This window comes from Mus pahari, chromosome 15 (genome assembly GCF_900095145.1).
Source record: "Mus pahari chromosome 15, PAHARI_EIJ_v1.1, whole genome shotgun sequence".
Taxonomy (NCBI): Eukaryota; Metazoa; Chordata; class Mammalia; order Rodentia; family Muridae; genus Mus; species Mus pahari.
The window spans coordinates 19,535,246-19,546,925 of NC_034604.1; the positions used below are offsets into that span (position 1 = coordinate 19,535,246).

At 48.9% G+C, this 11,680-nt stretch overlaps 1 protein-coding gene across 5 annotated transcripts in view; it reads left to right on the forward strand.

Moving 5' to 3' along the window:
• Mapre2 (microtubule associated protein RP/EB family member 2) overlaps nt 1-11,401 on the forward strand; it is a 140,865-nt gene extending 129,464 nt beyond the window's left edge. For all 5 annotated transcript variants that reach the window (XM_021214487.1, XM_029546792.1, XM_021214486.2 and 2 more), the window contains 2 exons: nt 1,052-1,210; nt 8,361-11,401. In XM_021214487.1, coding sequence (XP_021070146.1) covers nt 1,052-1,210; nt 8,361-8,435 — 234 coding nt within the window. In that variant the 3' untranslated portion in view covers nt 8,436-11,401. The remainder of the gene's footprint in view (nt 1-1,051; nt 1,211-8,360) is intronic.
• Nucleotides 11,402-11,680: the final 279 nt, after the last annotated feature.

Consider the following 11,680-nt stretch of genomic DNA (forward strand, 5'->3'; position numbering starts at 1 on the left):
CCCTCGAGATGATAGCATGCATCTGCTCTGACTCAGCGTCTGAGCTTTTAATACCAGTGGTCTGAAGAAAGAAAGGGTCACTTAAAAAACACAGAAGTCAGCCGGGCGTGGTGGTGCACACCTTTAATCCCAGCACTTGGGAGGCAGAGGCAGGCGAATTTCTGAGTTTGAGGCCAGCCTGGTCTACAAAGTGAGTTCCAGGACAGCCAGGGCTACACAGAGAAACCCTGTCTTGAAAAACCAAAACACACACACACACACACACACACACACACACACACACGTCTCTCCTCAGTAGACTATGAGTGAGTGTTTGTGTCTATTTGGGATGCTGTAAACAAAATACCCTAAGCTGGGTATCTTGTAAGCAACAGAATTTTCTTTCTTACCATTGGAAGCTGTGAGGTTTGATACCAAAATATCAGCCCATCAGTTGTCTGGCCTCTGTGGGAAATGATGTACCTAGCCTCACAGACTTGATGTGCCAAGGTCAGGGGATACCCAGGGAGGCCCTCACCCACTCAGAGGAGAAGGGAGCAGGGCTAGGGGGAACGATTGTGGGAGGGGGTGACTGGGAAGGGGGCAGTGTGTGGGATGTAAAGTAAATAAGTAAAAACTTTTTAAAAGATGTCAGCAGATCAGTTGTCTAGCCAGGCCCCAGTCCTCATGGTCTCCCACGCTGAGAAGGATCCCCAAGCATCTTTCACACACAGATCTCATTCACCTCCCAAAGGCCCTGCCCCGTGATACCATCACACTGTAGGGAGAGTCAGACATCCTGGATCATGGCAACAAGATGTAGTTCAACACGTGTTACCAAGAGAAGAAAGGCTTGTCTAAGCCCAGGTATGCAGGTGAATGGAACACCCTGACTACCTGATAAATACTCCAGTAGCGAACACTCAGCGTGCTCCCGAGACTGGCCGCCAAACCTCTTGTTTCTCCCTTACACTTGTGTTTCCATTCCTGTCTGTGTCCAGCTCCACGTGTTTTCCATGGTATACAGGCATAGCTGGATGGGTCTTTCTTACAATTCCCCACTCTTCTGCAGGTACATTCATTGAAACTTGCCCTAGAAGGTNTGGAGAAGGAGAGGGATTTCTACTTCGGGAAGTTGAGAGAGATTGAGCTGCTGTGCCAAGAACATGGGCAGGAGAACGATGACCTCGTGCAGCGACTAATGGAAGTGCTCTACGCTTCCGACGAACAGGTGGGTGTGCGGAGCCCCTTCCCCCCCCCCTCCCCTCCCTCTCCCCCCCCCCCCCCCCCACCCCCCGGCTCCTGAGTTCAAAGTGCAGCACACCCGGGCATCTTAACTATTTCCCTGGGGTCTCGGTGATGTTACAACATAGCCGGCAGCCTTGATGGTCCCAGAGAGATCAATATGCTTGTCACCAAGATCTATGCTGCCACGCCTGTGGGATGTGCAGTTAATTTGGGAGGCGTTGGGTAGAGGCAGAGACTGGAACTGAAACACCCAGAGCACTTCACCTTGAGCGAATGGGACAGTAAGAGGTGTATGAAGATCTGTTTTCTGAGGATGGTTAAGCGAGAAAACAGTTTTTCCCATTCCTGAGTGCCCCACAGCCGTCTAATTTTATTACATACAGACTTCTCTGTAGGCAGGACCTGCCACTAATTAAGTGTACAGGGCAAAACCCAGGGTGTAGCTTTGTGCTGGGCAGGGTGGAACAGGCAGGAGTGTCAAGAATACAAAGTTAACCCAGGGCTCTCCTGGGCTACATAAGACCCTGTTTTATTTTGTTTTGAAAAATGGAAACCGGGCTCGGTGTCATGTGCCTTTAATCCTAGAACCTGGGAGGCTGAGGCAGGTAGATCTCTATGGGTTCAAGGCCAGCCTGGTCTACATAGCAAGTTCCAGGCCAGCCAGGGCTTCATAGTGAGACCCAGTCTCAAAAAGACACACAATAACAAAAGGGAAAAAGGAGAGGGGAAGGAAGAGGAAGAGAAAGTGGGAAGAAGAGAGGAGTGTGGAGGACTGGGGAGACCAGGCAACAGGGTCAGGAAGGACACTATGACCAGGAGTTGACAGGCAGGGTACAGAAACACTGCTGAGTCAATACAGTCTGTGTGTGCAGGAGGGAGAGCCTGACCTGAGCGAGGCAGAAGTGAGAGACCTACTGAAGCTTCCCATTCTACAGAGCTGGGCTGGGGGAGGCAAGAGGCCAGGGCTGGGTGCCAGCATCTCCTTACCCTAGGTCAAAGCTGGTGAAGTATTTAGCATTTTGCCCCAGAGGCCTGTGGGTGCTCAGAGGGAACTATGAAGAGTCACATGTGCTAGTGTCTCTGCAGAGCGTTAGTGAGCTGCCAGAAAGTTCATGTTCTTATTCCAGCCAAAGGCAGATGTTTGTTCCACGTGTGCCTTAAAATGCTAGCATTGAAACTTCCATCGGCTACAGGAACTGTCCTGTGCTTGGGAACTTCCCATGCTTGGGAACTTCCCTCGGCTGCAGGGAACCGTGCCGTGCTTGGGAACTCCCCACCGTTGCTTTCTTTTCTCTTAAATTGTTTCTGGTAACTTCTTTCTTGGTTACTAGAAGCTCAAAATGTGGATTTCGAAACCTTGGGACTCTGCCCAGTTAAGTTCCGAGGCCATGATGATCTCATCAGATGTGGCTCTCAGCATCGAGGTTGGTTTGTAGTGTGCCTGGGACCACTATAGATGTACTGAGGTACACCTCGGTTGCGGTGGCTGCCTCTAAAGCTTGCTTGAGATGACATCAGATGAGCACACCACATGAGGCTGTGTGTGTGTGGCTGCCATCTGTGCTGGCGGGTGCTAGCAGGAGCAAGTCCAACATGCGTGCTTAGATTTTTCCAGCAGTGCCCTCGTGGCAGGAAGGAAACCTTCCTCAAAGCCAGAACTGATCCCAAGAGGGAGGAGACCCGGTGTTGGAATGTGGCCTGGTGAATTGTGTGACACCATTGAATTGCTGGCTGAGGATGGGCAGGTGAGCCTGGGGCAGGAACTTTACTGTCTTCCAGGGAGTGGCTTGAGGAGGCCCTTCCTAGAAGTCTACTATTCCAGTCCCCCACACACTAGTGTACCTTGCCACCCACTAGACCCACAGAACAATTCTTGTACTGTGGGCATGGTTACAGAGCAGATGGCCCAGGAATGCTAGTGCATAAAGCACCATCAGTGAGTAAGGCCAAATGGGTTCCCTAGACCCTGGATCAGATACCTGGAGTCTGAGACTGACGCCTGGGCCTTTGTGATTTATGGGTAGTACTTTTAGCAGATGCTTTCTCTTGAGAATCTTATCAAGTACATATTGTCCTGTTTTCTAGATAAAGAGAAAGATAAAAAAGAGCTTCGGTACTTTGTAAGCAACTAGAGTCTGAATCCGGACCTCTCTCTCCCTTCTCTGTTTTTTGTTTGTTTTGTTTTGTTTTTGTGGGGGGCGTTGGTACTGAAGATTAAACTCAGTCTTGTGCATGCTGGGAACAGGCTCTACCATTGTGCAGCACCTTAACCCTTGGATTATCATCAAACGAGGAGAAATGTGTTAAGGAAGAGAGACGTGGACGTGGGCACACCCACTTAACCATCCCACAGCCAGAAAGAGAGTTAGAGGAGTCAAGTATTGAAGGGACATAGACTTCACCTGTGTGTGTTGCTGAAGCTGTCTTCACATGCAGTCCCTGGCTTAGTGTTTCCAGTTCAGGATACATTACATTGTAACTCTGTGTCTGGAAAATTCCCATGAGATATCTGGCTACATGAGATTCCCATGGGGAATCAGGCATTTGATACACAGTATACCAGGAGTTCTTGTGGCCTGTGTGACAAGACCCAAGACCAAGGTTTCTAGGCCTCATTTCTACAGTAAGAAAGGGAAGATGTGTGTACAGACACCATGCTGGATGGGTGTGTGCCATGCTGTGCACAAGCATGTGTGTGCACACTGGCTCACTCTCTGTTCTGCTTCCCTGCTGAAGGCTCAAGGAGTCATCCAAGAAACCTTGGAGTCTTCAAGCATCTGCCTTTATCTCTGAGGAGCATGGGTCCTGCTTCCGTAGCGGCCACCCTGATGCACAGCCAGCACTAGAAGGGGCGGGTCTAAGAAAGGGGCTGCCTACCCTTTAGGGCTTCCCTCTGGAAATGCATGCTCAGTGGCCTCGGTGTCCTTACACGCTCCCACCCACAACCCTCAGATCCTCCTTTTGTCTCACTCTGTTTGTCCCAGTGTTGTGTCCTATGTCCAGGCCATTCCCACACCTGGGTGGTGGGTAGGTCTGAGCTCCTGTGTGGGTCTGAAGAGTACGGAGTCCGGGAAGAAACATCTCCATTTTGCTTAAGGCTCTTGGAGTGAGGATGTGTAAGCACCTGAGACGGCAGAAGTGTCTGGCTGTCTGGCTTTCCCAGAGGGGGAAGATGGGCTGAGGAATCAAAGGCTAGACTGCATGTGTGCGCTTCCACTAAGCTGCCTGAGCATGGTTTGACTTCCCAGGAGGAGTACCGACTGGGGGCTCTTCTAGTTTTCATTTTGCTGGTTACTGGTCACTGCCTCTTAGAGTCAAGCAATCCCAGAATATGATGTATAGATCTAAAACTCCAGCGTAGAGCAGTGATCAGGTTATTCAGCTTTGAAGTGTAGAAGCCTAGTGGAAGTTTCCAGAACTGGCCGCCAGAAATACTGTGCCTCTTTACTATCCTCAGTATATTTCTCCTTATGTAACCTGGACCACAGGTGTCTTGGCTTAATCACTGGCTGCCTGCCTACCAGCTAGCAGAGGTACGCCAGCTTGCAGAGGTACGCCAGCTAGCAGAGGTATGCCAGCTGACAAATAGTTGCTCATTTCCTGAGGTACTGTCATGAAAGCTACTGTTAAAATGAACTGAAGACTGACTTTCTCCTCAGAACTCTTTTGAGACAGTCTGTTTCTGTCACTGGGGCATCTGTGCACTCCACTGGCCTTGAAATTCTCCTTATCCAGAGAGAGATCCAGCTACTACCTCAGAGGAACTCACAGACCTAAGGAGGGAGACAGCCAGGGACTCAGCTGACTGGAAAATGTGGCAGATTGTGATAAATGTGACAACGGAGACATAAATAACTTGTGTGGGATACACACTGCCTGGAGATCCCAGCAGACATCGTTATAAAGATGGCATTTGGGTTGGAGGTTGAACTGGGACATTAGCAGTTACAGAGCCAAGATGGGGGTGGCACCAAACGGGGGCATAAGGCTAAGTGTCTCCCGTTTAAGGATCAGGAACATCAACTTCTGGTGACCTCTGACCTCATCTTTCATCCATCGTGGCCAAGATCATCCTTTGACACTCTCTCCCAACCTGCCTCTCTTTCTGATGGGTAGAGTAAAAGTAGAGTAACATTGCTCACGGCTAAACACTTAGAGAAGTACAGGGGTTGCCACAGAAATGTTAGTATTCATCTGCTGATACACCAGCATACTAGTCCCGTGTTCAGTGTAGGTTTTACCTGGCTACCGCTGGGGAGCCTGTAGTGGCATTGTGAGTGTTCTAAGCATTAGCAAAGCAGCTACACAGGCACGTTTGCTATTTACACCAGTATTGTCCTGGAGATCAGCAGCCTCCAAAGGCGTGTGTCATCACTAACAGTTTCCCCTGGCTAACACTTCAGCCTGGTGTGTGGGGGGAACTTCTTTCTCCAGCTACAGACTGCAGAGCCACCTCCTTCCTCAACCTGGACCTGAGGATAGAGGGGCCTTGTCCAGTGGTGAGGAACAAGGACCTGCAGCTTATTCCTGACTCTGTGCTTAATGGAGTCTGGTCCTCCTGCTCTCAGGCCTGGATTAAAACTGTTATCCCACAGTAAACTCCCAGAAGTGATGAGATTCTCTGTAAAACGCAAAGCACAGCCCATGTCTGAGGCCACACGTAAGAACAACTATGTTAGAAAAGTATGCTTCAAGCAGCTGAGGGCAGAGTATGAAAGACAGCATGGCAGACTGGGGGCTTAGGATGAGTAAGTTAGCATCCCCATCGTGGTGGGGTGGGAGGAATGGCTAGAGCATGGCTGGATCGTAGTTACCAGCACAATACACACAGAAGCAAGAAAGAAAGACAGAAGCTTAGCCAGAGAAACAGGAGCCATTAATACAGAAGCAGGGTTAGGGAGAGAGGCTTCCAGAAGTATCTTTTCATGTGGGGAATGAACCCTGGACCCTCCCACATCCCTCTACAGCAGAGGACTCCTGCTCTGACTGAGACCAGCACCTGCTGCCCTGTGACCTCCCACACGGCCCTGTTTGCCACTGTTGGTCAAGGCTCTGACTCCTTAAGCTGAGAAGGCTACTACCCCATATGTCAAACAGCGGGCGAAGCACCTGCCAGGAGATGCTGCCCAAAGGGCAGCCACAGCAAAGCCCTGGGGCCTGGCGTGTGAGTGAGAATCAGAGCAGGATATCTGCCCATACCTGCCAAAGATGGGACAGTTCTAGGAGGTGGCAGTGGTATGGTCATAGGCATAGTCAGGACTCACAATTACCAAATCATGTGGCCATCGACCAAGAGTAAAGGGCAATGCTAGAATCAGTCTCAGGTCCTCAGTTTGATGTCACTCTGCACTTTTGGCTGCTGTAGAAAGGGTAACTGTCTATTAATTGTTTGCACATTTGAAATATATTCCAAAGTATTCTCACACCAAGAAATTACAATCACAGCTCACGTTTACCATGCTGACTATGAAAAAACATGAAGCTGGGCAAGTTACTAGTTTTTAACTTACCTGTTCCTCTGTTAGATGAAATGAATGCAGTGTTGAATTGATCGGTGAAACACACTCTAAACTTGCTACATGAGTAGAGCAGTTGTAGGGTAAGCCCAGAGCCTCACAGGTCACAGATTTCGGAGCTTGGCAGAGAACTCCACAGTCAGTGCACATAACCTTAACATTACATGGTCTCTGAGGAGACACCGTATAGCCCTGGCTGGTAGTCTTGTCTTGGTCATCCGTTCTGGAATCTGCGTTCTTCCACTTGGCATGGCATATGTGGAACACTAGTGAATGAGATGCAATTCAGTTGGACAAGGCTACCTGTCTCAAGAACCTCAGGCTCCAATAGAAAGGGGCTCCAGACATCGAGATTCCAAGTGAGTTTCCTTAGGGGAGTTGAGAGAGTTGGTTGGGTTTGGTTTTGGGTTTGTGATGCTGGAGATCAAACCTTGTGAGCATGCGTTCCCACATACCACAGGCTCCAGGTGAGTCTCAACCGATGCAGAAAGCAGAAGGAAGATGTAGCACACAGGGAAAGGGTGAAGTCCTGTCTGAGTTGGATCTTAACAGGCTTGCCTTGGCCCACAGGAAATGGCCAGGTAGGAAGAGGGCAGGCTTGGCAGACCCGGAGTCAGTATGCCACACGTCCAAGTGTGACAACAGCATGCACGCAAGACTGCATCTTGAAGTTCTGTGCCATTCCTGAGGGGCAGTTGGCTATTCTCAGTTTGTCTCACCCTTTCTGCTTGGGTGGTAAAGAACTAATTATTCTTTGTGACAAAAGCCAAGGCTGAGACAATGCCTGTGATCTGCTTCACTGACTAAATAGGACAGGTGGAGCCAAGGGAAGGAAAACTGACCCTCTCTGCTCCCCAGTCAGGAGCAGAAAGTGAGCAGATAGGGCCCTACATGCCCTAAAGATGGGTGGCAAGGTCCTGGAGCCAGAGCTTCTAACTCAGTGCTGAAGGGACCTCTTTGCCTACAGCAGCCTGGGAAATGTGTTCTCACCCCTTCCCTTCCCCTCAGAAACTAGCAAGTTGCATCTCTGGTGTCTTCAGTCTGCCTCATATCGGTGTTGGGTGGCAGAAAGCATCCCCTTCACAGAACCACTACCCAGGCATGATGACTGACAGCAACAGTGGGAACAGGAAATAGGTCACAAGCAGTGCATGATGGGCTGTTGGGGGAGGGACAAGCCTCCCATACATCTGCAGAGGCCTGGGGTGCTGTTTGAGGCTTCTCTGTGGTTACTAGGCTGTGGAGTGGCTGTGTCTGGCTTATCATATCGACTCTCACTGAGGAGGGCAAAGTACACAGTTTGCTTTATGAAGATTTCCTGGGGAAACAGTTGGAAGAAGAGATGAGTTCATAACACCCGGTGCTTGTGCTTTGCAGAGCGGTCCTCCTCTGGGTGGCACTGGGATGTGAAGGTGTCCCTGTGTCTGGGGATGACACCAGGAAGCTGGGAAGCATTTGTGTGTTGAGTCGTGTCTGAGGCTGGCGTACTTCGTACTCAGACGGAACCTGGTGTTTGGGTGACTCATGCTGATTAGGCCTGACACCCCCCCACACACACACACACACAGGGCCTGAAAGTAAACCAAGTTAGCTAAAAACTCCTCCCGTATCCCACAGGAGGGCCAAACGGAAGAGCCGGAAGCAGAGGAGCAAGCCCATGACCAGCAGCCCCAGCAGCAGGAAGAGTACTGAACCATCTCATCAGCTCTTGACGCTTCCATCGTGTGTGGGGACTTTGCTTCCGGAGAATTGGAACGCGTGTGTGGCCTGGAGCGTAGTAGAAACCAGCCGTTCCCAACCTATTCCCATTGACAGTGATCTTGCATCCGCCAGCCATTGCTCTTGGCTCCCACTTCCTCTGCCAAGATACGTTAGCAGATGGCCATTCTGGTCAGCTCCCTGCCAGGTCATAGGGTCACATACCTTCAACGTCACCACCTGGCTGCTTGAGACTGGTTCTACTCCTCCCTCATAACTATGTCCCACCCCAACACCACCACCATCACCACCACCACCACCACCACCACCCCTTTTTATCCTGGTGTGAAACAATGGTAATTTGATATATGGTATTTATATTGGCATTTTTCAACCCAGTGTCAGTAGATGTCACGCGCATTTGTGGTGCTTTGATGTTTTCGAGTCTAACCTCCTCTCATAAATTTGGTCAGATAATTAATTGGAACAAAGGGAAACAGATATTTGATATGAAAGCCATATGACAGTAGCTTGTGTCATGGGGAAAACAGTTTCTCCCTCTACTCACAACACTAAAGGGAAAAAAAATGGATTCAGAACTATGACTTCAGGGCCCAGCAGTGTTGATACAGCAGCATATTAGACAACCACACAGTTTTCAGACATTCGCTCACGGACAATACCATCTCAGCTTTGCCCTTGCTCCGTGTGTCCCTTCCTCCCCCCCTCCCAGGTTCTCCTGTTATTTTCTTTCTCAGGGTCCTTTCTTTGGTGGGGGTCCACTCCCCGAAAGATGTTGTCATTGGCAATCTGCAGTTTCAAAGGGGGTAGGGTGGACTCAGAAGGCACGAGGCTTCCTGCCTCTTCCCTCTGCCTCCTCGTAAGAACTTCAGCCAAGTCTTCCAATTCACGTTAAGGAATCCATACTAAAGGGGGACTTGAGGGTGCGTGCCCTACACACCAGCCTTCTGCAGCGTGTCGGTGCTGGCTGCCCAGGTTGGAAGCGAAGACTTGATTTGATAGCATGATTTCGAGGGAGAAGTGGGGCCACACACAAAAACGCCAATGACTCCGTTACCTTCTGGAGTAAGGACCCCACCCTCTCTGCAGCAAGGGGCCCTCCTTGTCACTGACATTTGCTAGACCATGGCAATTCATCAACGGGAAGCATTAGTGAATTGAAGGCATTCCTTGTTTTTAAACTAATATTTGCACATTTTCTTAGTGTCCTTCCTGATGGTCGCCCGTCCTCCCCAATTGACAGATGGTATTCTTTCCTAACCCCCTCTGTTTTGTTTGATTTTGGCTTTAGGTTTGCTGTCACTGGTCATATGGCCAGCAAGTGCAGAGAAACAAGAAACAAATGTGCCCACCCCACCTTCCACTTTAAAAAAAAAAAATCTCAAAATAAATTTCTGAATTGTGCATCATAAAGCTTTGAAATTTCTTTATTAATTGATGGGATACTGACCTTAAATTCTAGCGTTGCCGCTTTGCACCAAGAGAAAGCTTTCCAAACTAAACCTTCGCGGCAGCGTTGTATGGGACTGAGGTCCACGTGGAAAAGATGGCTTGTGTTTTTGAAATGATCACAACACACTGTGCAGAAGTGGACAGATGTTCCATGGCGTTTGGTTCTCCTTCCTTCTCTCTCCTGCTCACTCAGCCCTGTAGCGCAGCACATTTCTCTGAGGCTGGCAAGCCACGCCCCTCGCAGTGACGTCCTCCCCCACCTGGCTGCGGTAGTGGCTGTGCTCCGTGCAGCTTCATCGGGCTTCATGGTTTGTTGCTTTCCTGAGCTTTTTTTTATTCACTTGCTTTGTTTTGTTTTGTTTTGTTTTGTTTTGTTTTGTTTTAAATAGCTATTATAAAGAGGTACAATAAGCGGCTATTCACAGACACCTGGGTGGTTCCTGTACCTGCCCAGGACATCTTAATAATCCCCAGGGCTGGGGAATCCATGGCCACACTCCTGTGAATGGGTATCGGGGAGTCAGGATCTTTCCTCTCCCAATGCCTCTTGCTGGAAGCACTCTATAACTCTCCACCTCCCTGGACTACTAAGCTGGAGACCTACTGGCCACATGTCTGAAAAAATATTCCCTGGCTAGTGGACTCCACTCTCCTTCCTAGTGGCTCAGGACAGACCATTCATCCATTTAGAGAGAAGCTGCACCTCCTGTTCGTGTGCCCATCTTAAATATCTTGTGAAGTGCTATGTCCCAGATGGCGCCATGGATGCTTTGGGGAATCCTTCACAGCTATTTCCACCCCCAGCCTCTGGGCACCCACCACTCACTCACGGATGGCGGAACCCATTCATTCTCTTACCTTGCATTCAGGGCACACGGTCCTCTAAGCCCCGGCCCAGCCCCAGCTCATCACATTGGGTCCACAGGCATCCCAGCATGGGTCCCTGCTCCTCCCTCTCAAGAAGTTGATTTTTTTCCCCTCAGTTTCCCCACACCCACTGTTGGCCGAAAGTGCTTCCATTGCCACTGTCAGATTGGAAGTGACCGAAGCAGGGGATGATGAAGAGAAAGCTCAGATTCTAAGTAGAGAAGCAGGAAAATTTGTTCAAAAGGCAAACACCCTGTTGAACTGAGAGAAGTAAACTCCAGAAGGGAACCAAGATTTCCTCCCTTTCCTGGTGAGTGTTTCCATTATTCCGTTAAGGTTTAATATGCATTCAGATTACTTTTACTAAATAGTACACCATAAAGCTTTTGTTATATATTAAATGTAAACTGAAAGGAATGTAAACATATGTATTGTTAATTATAAATATCGATAAGTAATGGCATAATAGATGAAGAGGTCTTATTCAGATGCATCACGTCCATTTTACATTACCCACCTATTGTCGCATGGTAGGATAGCTTTTTGTCTCTGAATATGTGAATAACTTGACTTGCGTTGATCTTTTTACATATTTAATAAAAAAAAAATATACGTTAAAATCTGCCTGGACTTATTCTTACATTCTTATCTGAACAGTTATCTTTCCAGTGAGCACTTACCTGTGTAACAGGGTGTGTAACAGGGTGTGTGTGTGGGTTCACAGATCAATCCATACTCTGTTGCTGACTTACACAGGGAAGGTAGGATTTCTTCATATTTGTTGACGGATAAATGTTTTAAAAGGAAATACAGATTCTTACTTGAAATCAAATGTAAATACTGTATATCTTAGAATTTAACGGTTGTTACATTTTACCAAGCGTCATAGCTAAGGTTAC